The sequence below is a fragment of the Poecilia mexicana genome, unplaced genomic scaffold (genome assembly GCF_051168715.1).
Source record: "Poecilia mexicana isolate PSO_F unplaced genomic scaffold, ASM5116871v1 scaffold_23, whole genome shotgun sequence".
NCBI classification, from domain to species: Eukaryota; Metazoa; Chordata; class Actinopteri; order Cyprinodontiformes; family Poeciliidae; genus Poecilia; species Poecilia mexicana.
The window spans coordinates 19,611,750-19,634,817 of NW_028263392.1; the positions used below are offsets into that span (position 1 = coordinate 19,611,750).

General features: G+C 45.7%; 1 protein-coding gene, 1 long non-coding RNA gene and 1 pseudogene across 4 annotated transcripts; 1 reads left to right on the plus strand and 2 right to left on the minus strand.

Moving 5' to 3' along the window:
• Positions 1 to 129: 129 nt before the first annotated feature.
• Positions 130 to 8,771, minus strand: LOC106908091 (palmitoyltransferase ZDHHC1). 2 transcript variants are annotated; one of them, XM_088003357.1, is made up of 9 exons: positions 8,568 to 8,771; positions 8,323 to 8,418; positions 6,074 to 6,288; positions 5,067 to 5,242; positions 2,162 to 2,263; positions 1,531 to 1,655; positions 1,296 to 1,451; positions 1,108 to 1,223; positions 130 to 1,040 (listed from the first exon to the last, which is right to left on the minus strand). In XM_088003357.1, exons 3-9 carry the CDS (start codon positions 6,284 to 6,286, stop codon positions 939 to 941), a joined length of 990 nt encoding a protein of 329 aa, XP_087859483.1. In that variant the 5' UTR covers positions 6,287 to 6,288; positions 8,323 to 8,418; positions 8,568 to 8,771; the 3' UTR covers positions 130 to 938. The 2 variants fall into 2 exon arrangements, with proteins under 2 accessions (XP_087859483.1, XP_087859482.1); XM_088003356.1 differs by having other exon boundaries at positions 8,323 to 8,421.
• Positions 8,772 to 9,018: 247 nt separating this feature from the next.
• Positions 9,019 to 22,910, minus strand: LOC148152585 (11-beta-hydroxysteroid dehydrogenase type 2-like; annotated as a pseudogene). Its single transcript, XR_015762167.1, has 5 exons — positions 22,596 to 22,910; positions 15,370 to 15,582; positions 13,223 to 13,408; positions 10,917 to 11,054; positions 9,019 to 9,826 (listed from the first exon to the last, which is right to left on the minus strand). The product of XR_015762167.1 is annotated as an 11-beta-hydroxysteroid dehydrogenase type 2-like (transcript).
• On the plus strand, positions 18,658 to 20,033 carry LOC148152586 (uncharacterized). The gene is made up of 2 exons (XR_015762180.1): positions 18,658 to 19,136; positions 19,735 to 20,033. It is a non-coding gene; the product is annotated as an uncharacterized LOC148152586 (long non-coding RNA).
• Positions 22,911 to 23,068: the final 158 nt, after the last annotated feature.

Below are 23,068 nucleotides of genomic sequence, written 5' to 3' on the forward strand. Positions count from 1 at the left end.
GGGGAAGCGGCTCCGCCTCACCCCGTAGTGATCGAGTCCTGGCAGCTGCAGCGCCGCCGTTCCCCTCTTGTATATCTGAGTATCTGCCTCTCATCGTTCTCTCAGTCTGTGATACTGTTTGTCAGTTACCAATAAGAATGATTGATCTGCCATCGTCGTCATGGTTTCCCCTCTCCGTCTTCCTGCTCCAAGCAGAGCGCCGCTGCTGCTGCGCGTTGATTCTTCAGGTTTCCTTTACATACAGACAGAAACCACTAGGCTAAAAACAAATCGCCCAGCGGATGCCACCGATCGCTCCGGGATCCAAACTTTGCAATAATTTCGCGAACTCACTACTTTTGCCGCTGCTCCGTTCCGCTTCTTTTTCACCGTAACTTGAGCAGCTTTACTTTGTCTCTTAGCAACAAAATACATCCCATAATTATTTATTGAAGATTTGAGATTTCTAAAACCAAAGGAATCTGACGTTGCGTTTCATTTTTACCTTTGGAAGCTCATTTCCTGTCACATAACCGGAAAAGCCGGTTTACTAATTTTAGCATAACTCCAGTTTCACTTGGCCTGTTAACGCAATTTAAAAACTGGTGTGTAGTTTATAATGTGCTCTTTAAGCACAAGTTGAAAGTGGGACTGGGGGAGGCGGGGTCTGGCTGCCAAGCCGTCACAAACCAGACGTATGAGGCTATGGACCCCTGTGGTCTAATGTATCGATACTCGCGGATGAAAAATCGATACATATTGTAGAATCGATTTAATTATACAGCCCTGGTGTCGATGTGTGTCGAACAAATCGCGTCCCGTATCGGTCCAATACGGGACGATTCTCTATAACACACACTCCCTCAGCTCAGACACACAGCACACACTCTGTTTGCTTCCTGGGAGTCAGAGACAGCAGTCTCCATGGCAACAAGGACCCCCTGCTCTGGGTTTGGGCGTTACCTGGGGACCGGATCGGAACCAGCACAGGTGTCCGCCTGTCCCTGCTGGATGTCCAGCTGGGGGCTGGTGTACCCCAGGGTCCCTGAGTAGTTCACATCCTGTTGGGACAGCAGAGGCGTCAGGACGCAGCGGCAGGCTGGGCCGCTCAGGTGAGCAGTTCGTTACCTGGACGACGGACGGGCGTCGTCTCTGCTTAGCTGCAGTGGGTGTCCTGGGGTCTCTGCTGTCCAGGCGGTGGCGCTGTCGCACAATGTACTCATAGGTGCTGAGTCTGTTCCACACTGAGGAGACACGGCTCCAGGTGAGCCATAGCGGCCGGCGGGGGACACAGGTGAGACAGGTGAGGCTCTTACTCAGGTAGATGTGGAAGCAGAGCAGGTGGCAGAGAAGCCCCGATGACAGCAGGCCCATCGCCATGGTAACGGCAGCCAGAACCGGGATGACGGCGGCCGCTGACCTGAGAGGAGCCACAGGGAGGAAGACGAACCACACACCTGTCTGATTCTGGACTGGGGACACAGCAAACACATTCCGTCTCATACTCCAAGCTACAAGCCTTGTTCCACGGGGTCAGAGGTCAAGCCTTACCCAGGAAGTGTTTGTCGGTGCGCAGGTTGGACGGGTCCCTGAAGAACTCGACGAAGACGTAGGAGGCGAAGAGCAGAACCAGAGACACGCCCAGCAGAGCGGAGACAACGCTGTGGAGGAACAACCTGCAGGACAGGGGGACACGTGAAGACACATGTCCCGCCCCGCCCTGCTGCAGTGGATCAGCCAATCAGAAGTCACAAAGAGGACAGTAACACAGGTGTGACCAACGTGGCGTCCAGATGGAGCAGTAAGGAACCCGGTCATGGCGCAGCAGAACTGTGATTCCCTCAACAAGCTGCTGCATCTCAATAAGTGGGAATATTAGGAATATTATACAATATTAAGTCACACATCATGTTCATGTTTTCAACACTTTCTTCTGTTAATTATGATGATTTTGTGCTTCCAACCAATAAAAATTTCAGACCAATAAAAAACATTTTAATACCCAAATCTGGGCTCCTCCCAGCAGTCGAGCCAGATCAGAATCAGCTTTTCATTTACTGACATGTAGCTGTGCTTCAGACTGACAGGAGGACTTGCTGTTCCTCCTGATGCTTTCTTGTGTTTCCACCTGCAGAGCTTCCTTCAACCCGCCAGCTGACATGAGGAAACAGGAAGTACTCACTTGTAGTTCCTGCTGCCCACACAGTTGTTGAGCCAGCGGCAGTGGTGGTCGAAGTTAGCAACGCACTTGTTACAGGCGCTGCAGTGCTTCGACTTGGGTCCCCTGAAACAACACACACTCCAAGTGAAGTAAAACACTACAATCCCCAGAATGCAATGCAGCATCCCAGGTTAAATCTGCGAGAAGGACCTCGCTGCAGCAAACAGGAAGGGGCGGGACGGACCACTGTCAGTCTCATACCTTATTTGGAAGTCTTTTGGACTTCCAAAAGGGGGCGCTATTTTCTATACTTCCGTTTTTATTTTATTTTGAAATCTGTGATATATTTTCACCTTTAGGAAGGAGTTTCACTCTCAGAATGTATTTGAACTTATTTATTTTCTTCATTTTTCTATTTTCTTCAGCGCAGCTCACAGTTTTTAGCAAATTCTGTAGCTTTCGGTTGTACTTCTAAATCTGTTTCGGAGCCTGCTGCTGCCTCTAGTGGCATGGGGGTGGTAACACAACTAATATAATTACTAAATCAGAGTACATCTTTAATATTTATTATTAATTTTGGCATTACTGGAACAGTAAAAGATAAATTCCCTCACAAAAGAAGATACCTTTGCATTTTCTTAAGGAAGTAAAGCTAATTAAATGAGATAAACAAGAACTGAAAGTGATTAAAGTTTCACTTGATGGCCAACCTGTTGAAACTGTGGCAAATTTTAAATACCTCAAGTCGTTCCTGGACAGTCAGCTCAACTTTGCTGAAAACACTGACTATATTTTAAAGAACTGTTCTCAGAGACTCTACCTTTTAAGGAGACCCAGTGATCTTTGAGTAAGCCAACTTGAGCTTGTGTACAAGACAATGTTGCCATCTCCTCGGCTGGTTTGGTCACATGAGCTGCAGACTAACAGAATCTTTTAAGAATAGTTTGAATGGCAGGTATAACAGCAGGTAAATGGTGGTGAAACCAAAACCATCTCTGTCTCAACTGTTTGCTGAAAGAACATGGAAGATGGCAGGAATATTTCAGCAGAGATCATCCATCCTCTTTATTCATCAGTGTGAACCTCTGAGTTCATGAAGGTCTTACTGTGTTCCTCTGGCAATAAGAACATTTATTAGACGTCATTTATTGACAGTGCAATAATTATTCTCAACCAAACTAAATAATATTTACCTATAGCATACTAAGTGTTTTACTCTATTCACAAATTGTTGATAATCATATCAATCAATCAATCAATCAATCAATCATATCTTTATTCCAGACACATAAAAGGTCCATAGAAAAAAGGTAAAAACAAGCAAAATAAACTAAAAATAAACATGACATGATATTATTCAGAGTCACAAATCAATGATGACGCCATGATTCCATCATCTTGAAGAGAATCTCACAGCACTAAAAGCAGGATTTACTAAAATTGCAATTATATTATTGCATGACTCAGATAATCTGCATTTATACATAAGATTCCTGAGCTCAGCTGCACATGTGGGAGCAGCACGTATATGTTCAAACTTATGGCTAGCACTGCTCCATCTAGACTCTACAACAAAATGTCTCAATAATATACATTGCACTGTAAAAACAAAGATGTGAATTGTTGCTTATATCTGTTTAACAACCCTGGTTGTAACAACCTGGGTTGTTATTCTTCTCTACCTAATTCATTTGTTTGTTATTGACTTTTGCTCAATTAAATTTCTTACATATACATTGCAAATGTTATTTTTATTATAGTTGATCATGTTGTCTTTCATGTCTCCTTATGTCTTTTGTTCCTCCTATAATTGATGGAGATATATAGAAATTATTAATAATGTATAAAAGTATTGTTTTAGGGAAGCTGTGGTGGCGCAGGGGCGGAGCGCAGCCCACGTGTTGAGGCCTTGATCCTCATGGCAGTGGTCACAGGTTCGATTCCCAGCCTGGTGGTGTTTGCCACATGTCTTCCCTCTCTCTCATTGCCCTCTTTCCTGTCAAACTACTTTCAAACAAAGGCCACTAGAGCCAACAAAACCTTTAAAATAAAAACAAAAGTATTGTTTGTCATTTAATTAGCTCTACATCATTAAGAAAATGAAAAAATATCTTGTTTTATAAGATAATTTATCTTTTACACTGCCAGTAATGCCAGAATTCATAATAAATAATAAAGACTTTGGTATTCTGATTTAGTAATTATATTAGTTGTGTTACCACCCCACGCCACTAGAGGCAGTAGCAGGCCCGAAAAGATGCAACTAAGAAACAGATTTAAAAGTACACCGGAAGCTACAGAATTTGCTAAAAACTGAGCTGCGCTGAAGAAAATAAAATAAATAAGTTCAAATACATTCTGAGAGTGAAACTCCTTCCTAAAGGTGAAAATATATCACAGATTTCAAAATAAAATAAAAACGGAAGTATAGGAAATAGCGCCCACTTCACTTCCGGATTGCAATGATCCCATTTCCAAATAAGGTATCAGACTGACAGCGGTCCGTTCCGCCCCTTCCTGTTTGCTACAGTGAGGTGAACTTGAAATGTGCTTCAGATGTTGGATGGGCAGCAGAGGATCATGGGAGGTTTCCTGTCCCAGGAGACATCCCACTGATCTGGATTCAGCTCCCATCATGCTCCACCTCACAGGCCCTGAGTGCCACGTGTTGCCTCCTGGCCGGTTGGAAGGAGACAGGAACAGCAGCTCTGTCCTCCATGTTTTACTTATCATGGCGGTTTTATATGAAGCCGTGTTTTCTGAGCAGAAGCTGCTCGTGTGAGTCGGAGCTGAACCGGCTGACTGAGATGCTGCGGCTGTGAGCGGCCTCAGGGGGGCACTCCGACCTCCTGAGGCCGATTTAATGACTCCCTAAGCGGTGGCGCAGGTAAACACACCTGCAGCGGTTTGTGAGGCCGTTACTCACACATCCACCTGGCACAGGTAGCAGTGGCAGTTCTCGATGACGTGTGCGTGTTTGGAGCGGTCGAAGGCGGGGACCGGCCCTCTGTCGCTCCTCATCCTCACGTTGAGGTCAGCTGGGTCGACGGACACGGCCAGGACGTGAACACACAGGTGGGACACGAACAGGATGCCGGTGCACTGAGCAGCGGTTAGGGATCAGCAACAGGTGGAGACTAGGAGACACCTGTAGACCTGGAGCCGGACTCGCTCGGTCCCAACGTTTCCTGCAGCTTTTTGTTTTTGTTGCTGCATTTCTGTTACTAATGTTTGAAAATCGTTGTCAATATTCTACTGATGTTAAAAAAGATACAATTTCACATTTGTAGTGTTTCCATTAAAGAAGAAAGGAGTTAATAACTTTGTTCTCTAGTCGTTAAAAACCATGCAGAGATGGATGTAAACATTTACATGAGATAATAATCCAGCCGCTCGCGCTCATCACCATCAGCTAATCAGAGGAGTCGTCAGCCTTCCTCAGGCGTTGGCGCAACAAGCCCCGCCTACTTAGGAGGCAATGTATGCGGCGTTTTGGGGAAACAGATTTTCCAAAACAGTTATGAATTCAACACATTGAAGCTGTGATGGAGCCAAAATCCAACATCCTCCTCCTGCCACTTCCTGTCGTCGTCTTCTGCGTTTCCACCAGAAGTAACATCCAGCTGTTGATAATCTGACTCGGATGAAGCGATTAAAATGTTTCCATTGCAGTTTTGAAAATAAATCTATTTAAATGCAGCTGAAAACCACTTCATAGCGCCAAAACGTTTAAAACTTATCAGAACCAGAGTGTTTTCAAAATTGTTGTTTCCATTAAATAAGTTTATTTTCATAATTTAAACTCTGGATCTCCTCAGGAAGATCAGGAACGCGACTAAAACCGGCCCTCTCTGCTCAATGATCACAATCTCAACAAGAGGCACGGGGTGACGCGGTTTGACCTCTGACCCCGGCCAGCAGCAGCAAGGATACGATGTAGCCCGCGGGGACCCAGTGCGGCGGCAGCAGCGGGACGAACACGCCGAAGCCGGTGATGGCGAAGTAGACGTAGAGCAGCCAGGCCAACAGCTGGAAGGGGTGAGGCGGCCAGCTCCAGCCGTTGGTCCGCGAGCTGAGCGGCACCTCGGAGCGCCGGGGGTCAGGGGTCGGCGCCGTGCGGTTCGGGTTCCTGCCACACACCTCCATCCCTGAGGGGGGGCGGGGGGGCGTGCATCATCAGTCACTAGATCCGTTCAGCTCCTGGTTCTGGAACCACTGGTCTCATTACTCCGGACTGGTCCAACTGGTCAGTGGTTCACATCTGGAGCTCAGACGATTGTTGGAATAATCACCAATAACTCTATTGACCTTATTCCTGGGGGCCTGACTGGGGAAACGATTATGGGTGTTACTTCCGGCAGCTAGCGGAAGTAGCATTATTTCATTGTAATTTGTAGGTTTATTTTGCTAATCTATGTTCATGATAGAAGTTACATCTCTCTTCTCGGTTATAATACAATGTTTAGTTAAACTTGTTCACGGACACACCGTCTGCTGTCAGAGAGCTGCTCAGTGCAGAGGATCGTAATTATGAGTTTAATCAGAGGAGCGACAGGAACAAGATCGGTAGGTTTTGTACCGGAATGAATTAGCATCGCTGCTAGCAGCTCGTTTCTCTGACAGGAATAAAGAAAAGCAGAGAAGATCTGAGATCTGTCATAGATCTGAGTTGTTCCGACAGTATAAAACACCAGAACTACACAATATCAGCTCGGTGTGACGTGAATCTTATTTTTCGTTTGAATTTAAAAAATAATAAAGTTCATGATCTGAGTCTTTATCATTATGATTGGGCCTGGAAATTTTATTTATTAGACAAAATAAAATATCTGGATTTATTTAATCCATCAGAACCAGAACCTCGAGGTTCTCCCTGAGTGTCGCTACAAATCAGCAGAGAAATAACCGCAGCTGCTGCGCTCCAGATCTTGCGCATCACTGAATCTCCCCACTGGACTAGAACCGAACCGAACCGAACCACACATCAACCTGTTATTGAGAGAAACTTGCCACTGGAAAGTGTCGTAAGACGCCCTTGTGGAGCTCGGGGAACTGTCGTTACTGATTATTAGATGTTCCCTAATAATCAGACCACATTTAGTTCGTGGTTGCAGCAAGTTCAAGATAATCCACATCTGCATCTGAAGCAACCGAGTCATGTGACCCTAACGGTCAGCGTTAGGGTAACATGTAAACAAATGGCAGTTCCGGCTTGCGGCGGAAGTCACACCCATAATTCACACAAAGCATCATGGGGCGTAGGAATAAGATGGATAAAAATGTATCAATAAATATAAACATTTAAGATAAAAACCCGTTTCTGTAAAACTGTTCCACCAGAACCGTCCGGGTCCGGGTTTTAACTTCACCTGGTTCACATTCTGAAAAATAACCTCCAATTAATCACCTTTAGCATCCAGCTATTGATCAGCTAATCAATAATTCATCAGCCGATCAGCTCTACTCTGTACTGATGTTCAGCTTTTCTCATGTTCATATTAGAAGGATTTTTAGGTTCTTTGCTACAGATGATCCATAATCAAATCCTGTTTTTGACTTTTAGATTTTAAAAAAATAATTGTTTATTTGCATTTTATGCATAAGATTAAAGGTTAAAACTGCAGGCCGGTCTAGTTCCTTCACTAGTCACAGAGAGCCGGCTTGGCACCATAATTCTGAGGGTTTTCCAGATCAGACCGCTGCTGCATTATCACAGGTTCTGGTTCTGCTGGAGGTTTCCTGCTGAAACACAGTGGTACTCTCCACTGTCACCACATGCTTGGTGGCTGGGTTTATATATTATAATCAGCTGACTCAGATTGTCCTGATAATAATTAGAACCGAACTGGACCAGAATGAGACCAGTGACCCACTAGAAGCTGACAGGACATGGACCAATAGGAAAGCTCCCTTACGATGACGTCAGGATCAATAATCCATACTGAACTGATTTACAGTTGGACACATATTTCATAGAAAGCTGCTGGTGTTATTTTAATACATGTTTTAGCCTTTTAGCCTCTTGCACTGTTTTCATCGTTTAAATCATTAAACTGAACATGAAAATATCCCGACAGAAATTATCAGTTCAATCTTGATAATCATTGATTCAGTGTGGGGGATCCATCTGACCTGAGACGCTTCCTCTAGTCGAACCGAGCCCGGTTCTGGAGGCAACTCACCTGGCTAACACGACTGGTCGGGTCTGGGTTTCAGGTTCGGTCCGCGGCGCCTCATCTCATCCCGCATCCCTGGCTCGGTCTCCGAAAGGAAACGGGCTGCTGTGCGGAAAAATCAGGTCAGAACCAGGCCAGACGGTCCCAGCCCGGCGGCTAGCTCAGCTCCATCCCCGCAGCAGAGCCCACAGTCCGGGAGAGGCAATGAGGTCTAGCCCGCTCTGTGGTCCCGTGCTAACTGGCAAACTAACCTCAGGGCGCCGGACTGAGCTCCCACCCCGGCCACGGAAGCGTCAGCCTCGGCAGAGATCCAAACCGCTGCCGGAAATATTTATTTTTTTTATCAGTAATCAGTAAAACAAAAAATTATAATGTAGAAGCTGCGCCTCGGTCCGCTGTTCCGCTAGCTGCGCTCCTGTAGCCCCTCACCGTCACGTAGCCTTGTACGCCGTTTCCTCGGTAACGCTCTAAATCTGCTCCTATTGGTCAACGTCAGCCAGGACCCGCCTAGCGACGTATGACGCATCGGGGTAATAAACTCTGGATTACAAGTCTTGATGCAGATGTCGGGGTTTGATTCCCGTCCGGGCTTGTATTTATATTTGTTATAATAAATTGAAATCAAAATAATAACAGAAAATAATAGACAGAATATAAAGGATAGCATCAACCAGTGGGTCATGCAGATAAAAAAAACTGAAATGAGAGAATAAACTAAATGTTTTTATTGTTTCACTTTTTTTTAACAAGACAGAAAATGAAAATATTTCCTCAGATCAACAAGGAGTTGTATTTTTGAATTGAAATTTATGAATAAAATACTTAGTTAAACTGTGAAAACAGTTTAACATGTCTTAAACCAGGCTCAGTTGAATTTAACAAAGCAACTGCTCCTTATCTGGAAAAAAGTCTGAAAAGTAGTTTACTAAAACCATAAATTTGAAGATGCATGATTGGTTATTGATTAGTTTCTGATTTATATCTGAAATGCTTAGGAACTTCTGTTCTTGTCACCTCTGTGGTTTCTAGATTTTGTTGTTGCTTTTCTGTTTCTCTGTGTCCCTCCAGCAGTGGGATCAAGAGCGAAGTGTTCCTCTGTCTTCTGCAGCTCATCCTCATTGTTGCTGCTGCTGCCGTTGTTGTTGAGGCCGAGGTTCGCCTGCAGACCCATCCTGGTTCCTCAGCGCACGCGGCATCAGCGTCTTCTTCAGAAAGCGTTTCTGGAGGAAGCGGTTCCTGACGCTGATTGGACAATAGTCGTACAGGAAGTACATGAGGCCGAGGCCGCGCCCGGCGTAGTAGCGCGCCTGCGGCTGAGGCGACAGCAGCGCATGGACGATGGCGTCCACCACAGGGCTGAGGTCTGGGTTGGCGTGCTCGGCGAAGCTCTGGAACAGGTTTTTGGTCTCGGCGATGTAGTCCTCGCCGTATTCCTCCATCAGCGCTGGTGGCAGACTCTGGAGGAGCTGCTGGTGTTGCTGCTCCCAGTAGGCGTTGTTGCTGGAGGGAGCTGGGAGGAGAAGATAGTGTGGTTGTTAGCCTTAGCTCGGTTTTAGTTGTTAGCATTAGCTCAGTTTTAGTTGCTAGTGTTAGCTCACTGTTGGTTGTTAGCATTAGCTCAGTATTGGTTGTTAGCGTTAGCTTAGCATTGTTGTTAGCCTTAGCTCAGTATTGGTTGTTAGCATTAGCTCAGCAGTGGTTGTTAGCCTTAGCTCAGTATTGGTTGTTAGCCTTAGCTCAGTATTGGTTGTTAGCATTAGCTCAGTATTGGTTGTTAGCAATAGCTCAGTATTGGTTGTTAGCATTAGCTTAGCATTGGTTGTTAGCCTTAGCTCAGTATTGGTTGTTAGCATTAGCTTAGCATTGGTTGTTAGCCTTGGCTCAGTATTGGTTGATAGCATTATCTCAGTTTTAGTTGCTAGCATTAGCTCAGTGTTATTTGTTAGCATTAACTCAGTATAAGCCTGCTCTTCCTCTGCTCTGCTGTCATTTTGTCTGCTGTGTTTAAGGTTTTGTCTGATTATTAAAAATTTCCAATATATAAATATCTATATATCTGTGATGCTAGCGTCTCTAGTTTGTCTGGTTCTTTAAAGTCTTCCTACAAACAAAGTTCTTAGCACCAGCATAGCTCTTATTGGTGTGAAAAACACATTTAGGACTCCTCGATTTGCCATTTGATGCTCTGATCAACTCTTATAACTGGTGACCAGAAATGGATATATAAGTACTTAAAATAGATTTTAACCAAAAAATTGGCAGTGATGCCGCTTCACTGATTCAAATGAAATATTTTTATGGTTTTCTTGTATTAATAGCTTCATACCAGATTTTGAAGATTGATTCTAAATGGCCGATCATGATATGCGCTCATGTGGCTGCGTGTTGAAAACCCACTGTTTTAGCTCTAGCGGTTCTGATCCAAGGGGGAGAGATATAGTATGAACATATTAGCAATGCTGCTTTCTCTAAATTGACCTGAAGCCCAATCTAAAACTCACCAAAACACAAAACAGAAAGAAACAGTAATCTAAGGAAACGAGTCCCCGGAGCTGCCCCTTGCATGTGATGCCAGGTCGGCGTCTGGGGGCGGGGCTTACCTGTCTTATACGAGGACGGCAGGATGGTGCTCACTTTGACCCCCCAGGGAACCAGCTCATGCCTCAGGGTTTCAGTGAACAGGTTCAGCGCCGCCTTGGATGCTCCGTACGCCGCCAGGCAGGGGAACGGCTGGTCACCTGGAAGACGAGGTCGGAGCGTCACTCTGATGTCACACACAGACTGACCAATGAGATGCCTGCTCTGCCCACCGTCGGCCCCCAGTGGGTCAGCGCAGAGCTGGACTTTAATGGGTTAATGTCACAAACACAGTTTCTCAACTTGTTGTCCTGGCTGGAAAATATCTGGCCTGAAGATCTGTGATTGATTAGTTTTGGCTCCCAGACAGTTTGAGTTGGAGAGGCTCAGTCTGTTTGCTTTGGCAGGTGTCTGATTCTGGAGCGGTTCAGAGTCCTGCCAAAGTATTTACACCCAGGGGCGCCGCCAGGAATCTTGGGCCCTATGATAAAAAATTAGACTGGCCCCCCGCACAACTGCTGTTAAAATTTTTTGAGGCTATCTGACCCATAAAAACGTCACAATTTTAAAGGCCTGCATCTGCCTTGCTGTCTTTGGTTCAATGCTGATAATCAGCACAATATTTACTGCTCATGAATCTTACACCCAACAGTCCACATCCAGTATGCAAGTAGGTTGCTTACTTTTTTTTCTATTAGTTTTAGATACTGGAATGTCTCCCCATGAGCAACAGTCTAAAGCAACGTGCAAAATACACATAAAACAATCCAGACTTCTAAACATGCCATGTAGTTGCATTTTATTCAGGCTGCAGTATATAACTTTAATAAAAAATATGTTTTCTCCATATTTGTTAAAGCTGTCATGATGTAGCAGTTTGTCATGAGGCAGATAATCTGTGAAAACAATCTCCTCCATCTCCTTCCTGAATTACTGGTTAAAGTAATGCACCGTTCTGACCAAAACAACCAATCAGAACCAGTAGGATGCTCTTAACGCTGTCAATCATCCTCATTCACTCACTGCTAAATGTGCTATTGGTGGAGAAACAACTTATCATTACAAGAAACTGCCATCATTGGTAGCTGTGCTAACTAAACTGAGCATTCACAACAGGCTATGCTAGCTGCAGCACAGCACAGAGTGAGGCGGAGGAAGGATGAGCAGCATCACATGAGATTGTGATTGACAGCACTAAAACTCTCCTGCCTCTGACTGGTTGTTTCTAGCACTGGGAGAAGGCAGAGGAAACAGATTTTTCACAGATTACCTCTCATACCGTACTGTCACAACATAATGACAGTTTTAACAAATATGTGAAAAAATGTTTTTTTATAAAAGTTACATACTGCAGCTTTAATTTCACTCAGGAGAGGACGGGTCAGGAGGGACGTGGGTTAAAGCTGCTGCTGACTGACTCATCTGTTAAGTGGTAAAAGGTACAAGGGACAAGTTAAATATATGAATATGTTGGTAATTTTTTCCTTAATTCATTTAATGCTAGTGAAATGGAGGCCAACAGTAGTCTGTAGCTAAGCTAACTATGCTACTGAATCTCACACAGTCTACTCACCTCTCGGAGGTGAAAAACTGGGTTATAAATTAACACTTTTACCTTTTTCTCTCTGTGTCTCTATTTTTGAAAACCTGATTTTATCATTTTTCTAGGCAGCATAGTAACTGCCAGTCATTCTTGTACTGTCTGCTGCTGAACACCGTCACCGTCAAGCAGGAACGATCCATTTCATGCAGATCCAGGGGGGCTCAGGGTAAATATGGAAGTGTGTTTGTGGTCTGAGAGGGCTAACATTTAATTTTTATAGCTAAAAACAATCTTAGAAAACACAATATAATTAATTTTGTAATTGACAGGGCCCCATTTTTGAAAATTTTTGTGAACAAAAAAAAAATTTTATGGAGGGCCCCCTGTCAGTCAGGGGCCCTTGGGGCCCTTCCCCCCCAATATGGCGCCCCTGTTTACACCCCATGAACTCTTTCACTCTCTGTTACTTTGCAGTCAGACGGTGTGAGACTCTCGGCCTCGTGCGGCTGTGGTCAAAATGTGGCTTCACTTTGGGGTTGTGGGGTGGACTCCATCTATCTGTATGTCAGGGGGTTCTGTGTTTGGGCATGAGTGGGTGGGGTGGGGGTACTGACCTCTGGGTGTGTTGGCTCATGATGGTGGAGTTTGTGGTGGTTCTACCTGGGTGAATGTTGCAGTAATGGTGATGTTATCTGTTAGTGTGGTTGGTTCTAGGAGCCTGCTGGGGAACTGTGTGTGTGTGTGTGTGTGGGTGTGTGTAGGTGTGTGTGTGTGTGCGTGTTACACCTGTTGGGCTGGAGATGTTGACGATGCGACCTTTGGCCTGTCGCAGCAGCGGCAGGAAGCTCTTGGTGACGCTCACTGTGCCGAAGAAGTTTACTTCCATGCAGCCTCTGAAGTTGGACATCAGGGACAGCTCTGCGTCTCCCAGGTTCACACACACTCCTGCGTTGTTGACCAAACCCCACAGACCTGCACACACACACACACACACACACACTCACACACTGATTGGCTGGCCCACAACGATCAGCATATGGAAAATTGGCAGAGGTGTCACAATGACTCACTAAAACATATTAAATTAAACTGAGAAGAACAAAATTCCCTTTTCCCAGCAGCTATTAAGTTCCTAAAAATGTGAAATGTTGAGGATTGGAGAGAATGTCTGCTTTTCTTGTATTCTTGCATCCTCTGTTACCATGGTAACTTTTAGCTTATGCTAAGACTATGTTTATGCCTCAAATCAATTTCTCCCTGGGGACAAATGAAGTTTTAATCCAACACCAGCTCTGCAGGGAGTTCCTGCTCATTTCTCTGTCCTTCGTCATCAGGTCCCTCCCCCAGGCCTCCCTCCCCCAGGCCTCCCTCCCCCAGGTCTCCGTCCCCCAGGTCTCCCTCCCCCAGGTCTCCGTCCCCCAGGTCTCCGTCCCCCAGGTCTCCCTCCCCCAGGTCTCCGTCCCCCAGGTCTCCGTCCCCCAGGTCTCCCTCCCCCAGGTCTCCCTCCCCCAGGTCTCCGTCCCCCAGGCCTCCCTCCCCCAGGTCTCCGTCCCCCAGGTCTCCGTCCCCCAGGCCTCCCTCCCCCAGGTCTCCGTCCCCCAGGTCTCCGTCCCCTAGGTCTCCCTCCCCCAGGCCTCCCTCCCCCAGGTCTCCCTCCCCCAGGTCTCCGTCCCCTAGGTCTCCCTCCCCCAGGCCTCCCTCCCCCAGGTCTCCCTCCCCCAGGCCTCCCTCCCCCAGGCCTCCGTCCCCCAGGTCCCCCAGGTCTCCGTCCCCCAGGCCTCCCTCCCCCAGGCCTCCCTCCCCCAGGCCTCCCTCCCCCAGGTCTCCGTCCCCCAGGTCTCCCTCCCCCAGGTCTCCGTCCCCCAGGTCTCCGTCCCCCAGGTCTCCCTCCCCCAGGTCTCCGTCCCCCAGGTCTCCGTCCCCCAGGTCTCCCTCCCCCAGGTCTCCCTCCCCCAGGTCTCCGTCCCCCAGGCCTCCCTCCCCCAGGTCTCCGTCCCCCAGGTCTCCGTCCCCCAGGCCTCCCTCCCCCAGGTCTCCGTCCCCCAGGTCTCCGTCCCCTAGGTCTCCCTCCCCCAGGCCTCCCTCCCCCAGGTCTCCCTCCCCCAGGTCTCCGTCCCCCAGGTCTCCGTCCCCTAGGTCTCCCTCCCCCAGGCCTCCCTCCCCCAGGTCTCCCTCCCCCAGGCCTCCCTCCCCCAGGCCTCCGTCCCCCAGGTCCCCCAGGTCTCCGTCCCCCAGGCCTCCCTCCCCCAGGTCTCCCTCCCCCAGGCCTCCCTCCCCCAGGTCTCCGTCCCCCAGGCCTCCCTCCCCCAGGTCTCCCTCCCCCAGGCCTCCCTCCCCCAGGCCTCCGTCCCCCAGGCCTCCCTCCCCCAGGCCTCCCTCCCCCAGGTCTCCGTCCCCCAGGCCTCCCTCCCCCAGGCCTCCCTCCCCCAGGTCTCCCTCCCCCAGGCCTCCGTCCCCCAGGTCTCCGTCCCCCAGGTCTCCGTCCCCCAGGCCTCCCTCCCCCAGGCCTCCCTCCCCCAGGTCTCCCTCCCCCAGGCCTCCGTCCCCCAGGTCTCCGTCCCCTAGGCCTCCCTCCCCCAGGTCTCCCTCCCCCAGGTCTCCCTCCCCCAGGTCTCCCTCCCCCAGGCCTCCGTCCCCCAGGTCTCCGTCCCCTAGGCCTCCCTCCCCCAGGCCTCCCTCCCCCAGGTCTCCCTCCCCCAGGCCTCCCTCCCCTAGGTCTCCGTCCCCCAGGTCTCCCTCCCCCAGGTCTCCGTCCCTCGGCTCCCATCAAACTTTACTCCTTTCAATCCATTTAAGGTTTGTTTTCCTGATGTCTTCATATCTGCATCCCACTGTGTGTTAGCTCAGGATGTTGTGTGTGTGTGTGTGTGTGTGTGTGTGTGTGTGTGTGTGTGTGTGTGTGTGTGTGCGTACATGCCTCCACCCTCACCCACCTCGGAGGCCCAGCTTGGCCTTGGTGTCCAGCAGCGCCTGCTGCACCTGCTGCGGCTGCGTGATGTCCACCTGCAAGAGGGTGAGGCGGGACGAGCAGCTTCTCCGCAGAGCTCTGGCTCCGTCTCCTTTCAGGTCCAGAACGGTGGCGAAAACGTCCAGACCCAGAGAGTCCAGATGCTTCGCTGCAGCATTCCCAAAGCCGGTGTCGCAGCCTGCAGGGACACAGAGGGAAAAGTGGGAACCAATGATGCTTCCTGCTTGCATGCCAAACCATCATTAGTCGTTATAAATCCAACAGGCCAAGTTCACACAGTGAGGCTGAGCATGGTGGTTCAGTGCTGTTTTAAATGAAACATGAGCTTTGACCTCAAGCAACAAAATCTTGGGTTCATATCCATTTCTACTAGCCTAGCCCTGCTTGGAATGAGATATGGCTGAAAAGTCAACAAGCGTCTGTCCACTGCCGATCATCAGGATGAGTGAATGCAGTTCAATCGATTGATTAAATCGGAGCCTGGTTTGCTGCTTTGCTTCCATCATTTTAGCATTTCTCTGTGACAGCAAGCTCCGTAGTGGAAGTTACTGTAACATTGTTTAACAAAGTAATACATATTTTGTTCATCCCTCAAACATCAAACGTTGACAGTTTAGTAACAGAGGTTCTACAACAAAAACACTAAATGTAGCAGGTATCTTCAATTTTACATCTCTACAAATGTGATCTGTTGTTTTCAGTTTTTTAACTAAAACACGGAAGTTGTCTTTACCGAATCCATTTTCAGATATGATGCAAGACCAATAGTGAACGGTGTTAGTTCCAGTTCACACTCCAGACCAGATGGTGGCGGTGTTGCACATTTTCAGTTTCTTTGAAAAGCACCATCAAAAGGAAAGAAGAAGCCATGAGCTTCATATGCTAATGTGTTGCTAGCTGGTGGTAAGTTTGCTTCAAAATGCTAATTATCTTTGTTTAATTATAAACAGTGCAGTACACATATAAACAAACTTACGTTGGTTTCAGAAATAGTTATCAATTTTATTGTGACTTTTATGATTATTACTATAACAATCATTCAGCTTCAAGTTATAACTTCCCAGATAGCACAGGATGTTAAATCAAATGTTGGATCAACCATCAAACAACCATCCACCTCTAGCCAATTAACTAACGTTGAAACTGTGTCATTGAATCAATGTTGATTTGTGGTTGAAATCTAATGACTGAAATGCCGATGTCTGATCAACATCTGATCAATATTGAATCAATGTCAGCTGTTTTGCCTCACCCCTTCCCCTCCTCTCCTCATCAGAGCTCTGGGTCAGAACATTTTTTTACTGATTGGGGGTTCTCACATTTTTAATAACACTGTAGAGGATAGTGAGTGGTGATTCCTTTCTGTACATTTTTTTATTTGTTAATAAAAATTCTTACTGACTGTGTGTGTGATATATTGACACGAAAACATCTACAACTTACTACAAGGAGTGGAGCGGTCCACCCCTACGTTTACATGAGTGGGATGGCCCAAACACACAACTGCTTTACTGTTGGCTTGTTTGCAAAAAGATGTTAATTCAATGTTGAATTATGATCACAAAGGTTGAATTTATGGTTCAGGTCAACGGCAGAAGCTGGATCAACCATCAAACAACCATTCAATTCTAGCCAATTAACATCCATTGATTGAAATGCCACATCGAATCCAGTGTTGCAGGATTGCAGGGCAGTGTGTCTAAAACTTGCACACTGCCCTGCAAGTTTTAGGCATTCCCCTAATTCAGCACACATGATTTTAATTGACATCTGATTAACAGGGTTTTGCTGAACTGAAAACACGCAGGTCAGTTTGATTGAGGATAAGGTTTGGGGAAGAACTAGTAATCAAAGTGTTCAATCAATGTAAGGTGTTTTTTTGCACCCCTCACCACCGCCTGCCATTCAAACACCCAACCCCCTTCCCTCCACATGCCAAGGACACACACACACCCCTTTCCCCCCGCTGCCCACCGCCCACTTGGCCCATCTACCCCTCAATCGGGTGAAACAACTTTAATATTAAGTGAGGGTTTTTCGTTTTTCACATTTTAAAAGATTGTTTTGGCTCTAGTGGCTGTTATTCAATAGTTAATTGCAGGAAAGTAGGTAATGAGAGAAGGTTGAAGACATGCAGCAAAGGTTGGGAATTGAACCTGTGACAGCTGTGTTGAGGACCGAGGCCTTGATTGTGGTTTGTGCTTAACCCCTGCACCACCACAGCACAACCCCTTTTAGGTGAGGCTGAATCACAAGCACTATGTGTTGACAACACTGAGTTGTGATTCCGTTCTGTACCCAGATTGCACATGATGGCAATTCAACATTGAATTAACATCTTTTGCCAACAGTGAAGCAGCTGTGTGTTTGGGACATCCCACTCATGTAAACGTGGGGGTGGACCGCTCCACTCCTTGTAGTAAGTTATAGATGTCTGTGGATGTTTTTGTGTCAATATATCACACACAGTAAGAATTGTTATGAACAAGTAAGAAAATGTACAGAAAGGAATCTTCACCCACTATCCTCTGCAGTGGTTAATTTAAATGTGATAACCCCCGCTCAGTAATAAAATGCTCTGGCCCAGAGCTCTGATGAAGAGGAGAGGAGGGGAAGGGGTGCAGCAAAACAGCTGACATTGATCAGACGTTGATCAGATTAGCATTTCATTCATTAGATTTCAACCACAAAACAACATTGACTCAATGACACAGTTTCAACATTGGTTACTTGGCTGGAGGTGGATGGTTGTTTGATGATTGATCAACCGTCAGTTGTTGACCTCAACCAAAAATCAACCATTCTGACTATAATTCAACGTTTATTTACCGTTGTGTGGAATCTGGGCAGTTTGTTGCATCCCTCATCATCTCCTCATCTCCCCCTACTCCCTCCCAAACCTCCCCCACCCAGCCGCTCCTCCCAACCTTCTCCTCTTTACCCCCTCTCATCCCTTCTTCCCTCCCCCTCCTTGAGCTCTGGGTCAGAACATTTTATTACTAGGTGGGGGTTAATCATGTTTCAAATTAAGCACTATATGTTGAGAACAGTGGGTGGAGATTCCTTTCTGTACATTTTCTTACTTGTCTGTAAATATTATTACTGACTGTGCATAATGTGTTGACACAAAAACATCTACAAGTCTGTACTAGGAGTTGTACAGTCCACCCCCCCATTTTTACACTAGTGGTTTGTCCCAACCAAACAGCCACTTTGCTGCTGGCTTGTTTGCAACCAGCTTCTGAATTGAATTCTCCGCTGAGCACTTTTATGGTAAGTCTTTCAATATTACTTTGATCTTAAATGTGTTTATTGAAAAATAAGGGCATTGTTTTGTGCCCATAGTAATCCTGGTTATTTTGGGGCAAAACGGATATTTTTAATAATTGAGGTCATGTCTCCTTTTGTATTATTTTCATCCTACCCACCACTCCAGGCCTAAGTATGAAATCCTGTGAGATTTTGTGGGATTTGAGTTTTTAAAATAGGGCGGGGCCTATTGTTTGGTCTGGGAGAGCATGTGGTGGACAAGGAAGTGTAAGGCTGGCTGGTCCAGGTGGGCTTTAAATTGTTGTGATAGTAATCACTTGTTTTTAACTTTTTATTATGATATGCTTAGGGTCGTGCTTAAATGAGCCTCTGTACCAGAACAGCTGAGTTGGATGATTACATGACCGTCTGCAGCCATCAAGAAGTGCAGAAGGTTGTTAATCATCCACAGATTCAATCCAGGTGAGGCAGAAGGGAAACACTTAACATGTAAGGCAGGTGAAACACTGAACTAAACCTGCTAATGACTGATTCAGTCTGTTGATTCTTGGATTGGTAACTGGTTAAATTGAACTGGATTATTGTTACTTGTGTGGGATCTTTATTAGCATATAGACACTTTTTAAGGAATTTAATCAACTTATTTGGAAATATTTGTAGTTGATGGAAGATTGAACCAGCTATTTGATGGAAGTATAAATTATAATTTTTCCAACTACACTATAAATCACCTTTTGTTCGATTTATTTGTCTCTGATGTGTTAAATAAACCTGATCCTCCCTGAGTTTTATTGTTAGGTTTTCTGATAAACAGCCTTTATTTTAAATATTGATTTAATATCAATATCGTAAATCCTACACTATACTGCAGCTTGATGGGTAAATGTAGTTGTATACGTAAATATTAATTTAACAGTGAGTGTACATGGGGAACTATATGGTTTGTATTTGTTCTCAGACATGTAACCAGTTCACTGTTTAATCTTTCATTGTGTTTCAGAACTTTTCAAATGTTTATCATATTTCTAACCAGCACCTTCCTCACTTTAATTTTTTTCAGCTGTTGCTCTGCAGTTTGACCGAAAGCTGACTCTTGAGGACTGCAGCAAAACTGTCAAGAAGTGGCTTCATTATGCGCCAGAATGAGAGGAAGACATCACAAGGAATCAAAGTGACGCCAACCAGAGTCAAACTGGGGTTACCACAACTTGTACTGGTTCCCTACTTCATACAGTACAAAGCTTAACTTCATGGACTCTGTTCTTCTGTGGACAACAGACTGTTGTTTTGACAGTCAAAAAGGAATCAAATATGTTTAAAGATCTGTCCCTCTTTTCTTAAATAAAATGTTAAATCAAACCCATGTTGTCATTTTTAACCTTTTGTACACAGTTTACCCATCATCTGCCAATAATACAGTGTTTAACACCAGTGAAGAAACTTTTAGTGGCATGTTATGATGTAGACCTATCAGACCTAAAATATACATAAATCCTTAGCTTTCATTCAATATAAAATCAACACAAATCTGTATGCAGATCCACGTTCAGATGATGGTTGAATCAACATTGATATGTCAGTAATGGTTGAAACCCTAACGTTGATTCAACATACAAGTGACCGACCACTTTCAATGTTGTTTCAATGTCAGCGTTCAACGTTGATTCAATGTTTCAATCATTCTGTGCTATCTGGGTTCATGTTATAACCGTTTGTTGTGACCTGATATAGTTTTCTTCATAAACTTAACCTGTTTTAATTGAGCTCAGTTTGCCAAAGAGACTTTGATATTGTGAGGCTGTTCCAACTCGTTCATCATTGTTTTTATCTTCAACATATGTTTGCAGTCTAAGAAAATTAAGATGAACGCGGAATTAGAAAACCTAAGGACTTTCCTGTCTCAGAAGAGGCTCTGGCTCCACCAGATCACCAACCAGCTCTGAGGATGAACCTCCACATCGTCTTCATGGGGGAAGGATTTTTATCTTACTGAGCAGCTGGCCACATTTTTAACGGAAAACTGCTGTTACCAACACTAAGGGCTTAATAAACATGATTTGATTTAAAGATAACTGGACAGAATTTTCCCCTTGATAATCTAACATTTCTCTTTCATACATTTTATTTGTTGTTGGCTTTCAGGGCCCTGTGATGGACTGGTGACCTGTCCATGGTGAACCCTGCCTCTCATCTGATGGCTGCTGGAGATGGGCACCACCTGCCCCCCTCACCACCCTGCAGGGATCAGCCTGTTCAGATCATGGATGGAAAGATTTTAAGGTAGTTTGTCTCCTTTAGTCCACACTTAAAACAGCTTCATAGTTATTGCCAACATCAACTGATTCTATGACATTGCTGGCTATTTTTTTCCATTTCTAACATAAACAGGCAAAGACACCCAGAAATGTTTCCCCTCCAGGCATCCGGTCCCAATCATCAGTTCTGATGATACATAGTGAGTCCACAACGGCTGAAAATTGTAAGTCTGACTTTTTTCTTTGCTGTTTTTCAGGACTCTTTAAAATACAGATGCTTTCTCTGTTTAATTGCTATATTGTTCTTTTTGTAGGTTCCTGTAAAGTGCAGTGAATGGAAATGTTCTGTCGTTGATCCTCACTAATGTTAGCTACATGATGGCTAGCTAATGTTAGCTACATGATGACTAGCTAATGTTAGCTACATGATGACTAGCTAATGTTAGCTACATGATGGCTAGCTAATGTTAGCTACATGATGGCTAGCTAATGTTAGCTACATAATGACTAGCTAATGTTAGCTACATGATGACTAGCTAATGTTAGCTACATGATGACTAGCTAATGTTAGCTACATGATGACTAGCTAATGTTAGTTACATAATGATTAGCTAATGTTAGCTACATGATGGCTGATGTTGGCTACATGATGACTAGCTAATGTTAGCTACAAGATGGCTAATGTTAGCTACATGATGACTAGCTAATGGTAGCTACATAATGATTAGCTAATGTTAGCTACATGATGGCTAATGGTAGCTACATGGTGACTAGCTAATGTTAGCTACATGATGGCTAATGTTAGCTACATGATGACTAGCTAATGTTAGCTATATGATGGCTAATGTTAGCTACATGATGACTAGCTAATGTTAGCTACATGATGGCTAGCTACTGTTAGCTACATAATGATTAGCTAATGTTAGCTACATGATGACCAGCTAATGCCGATATATCACGTTAAGCTCGTTAGCAAGAGCAGGCTGCTAGTTCTTATCGATCTTCAAAAGTGCTGGTTACGTTTACTTGAGTTATATATATTTTTTTGTATTTATAGGTTTTACTGCACTGTACTTTTTTCTTTACTTTTAATTTGAGTAATATTATTACTACTCTTACCAGAGTAGATTTTGTATTTAAAGAAATACCCTTAAGAGATCGGGAACATGAGATCCTTCTATTTTTGCAAAGCATGAGCAACATTTTATATGTCACTATTTATGTCCTTTTTGTTTATTTTGTATAAATAAACAAGGTTATTTTACTTGAAAGGTTACAAAAAGGTTTGTTTATGTATTTATATTAGAGTAAAAGGTCGTTTAGTCTGCTCCTCCCCGCCCCACAGCTAGCTCAGGATAGCTAGCTGTTAGCTGCTCTCCATGTATTCAAACTGAGATTTTGTTTGAGGAGAAGTGAAAAACTGTGTTTGTGGTTTTATTTGGAACCTGCAGGAAACTTACCAAACGAGTCTCTAAAGCAATATTTCCACATTTTTCTGACCTTTGACCTTTTTATTGCTCTGGGCTCCTTGCAGGTCTGTGCAGCTAAACGTGAAGCAGCGTCTCAGACATGAACTCCCAGCAGGGAGCCGCCTGCACGCGTTCTGCTCTCAGCTCACCTCTCAGAGTGCGGCGCACCTGAGGAAGGAGGCGGAGCCTCCCCTTACCTGTGATGAAGACGGCCTTGCCCTGCGCGGGCGGGCCGGGCGGCGGGCCGGTCCCGGAGTTGGAGCGGACACAGTAGACGACAGCCAGCAGAACCAGCAGCAGCACGGCCGGCAGGCAGAACGCCCACAGCCGCTCCACCAGAACCGTGGCCCCCAGCCAGGCCACCAGGGTGTGGCCCCCGCCCACAAACACCGTCACCACGGCCAGGTAGATCCAGAAGGGAAGGTTGTAGTCGTCCATCGTGTTCCAGGCGTCGGTTCAGTCTCTCTCTGCTGAACACACTCCTCTCTCTGACTGTCTGCAGGAGAGTGCAGCCCTCCGGCTCCACCGCTCAATATATAGAGGCTGCAGGGGGAGGGGCAACAGGCTGCATTTAATCTGCACACACACACACACACACACACACACACACACACACCACTAAGTGATAAGACCGGTAGTTTTGGTGCACGAAGGTTTTCAGAGGTTTGCT

What these genes read in the sequence shown, in the direction of transcription:
- LOC106908091 (XM_088003357.1), bottom strand. Translation starts at nt 6,286, where the DNA reads ATGGAGGTGTGTGGCAGGAACCCGAACCGCACGGCGCCGACCCCTGAC. An exon ending in GTGGGCAGCAGGAACTACAA is followed by an intron (nt 1,656 to 2,161) that starts GTGAGTACTTCC and finishes CCTGTCCTGCAG; the next exon opens with GTTGTTCCTCCACAGCGTTG. An exon ending in CACCGACAAACACTTCCTGG is followed by an intron (nt 1,452 to 1,530) that starts GTAAGGCTTGAC and finishes CTGTGTCCCCAG; the next exon opens with TCCAGAATCAGACAGGTGTG.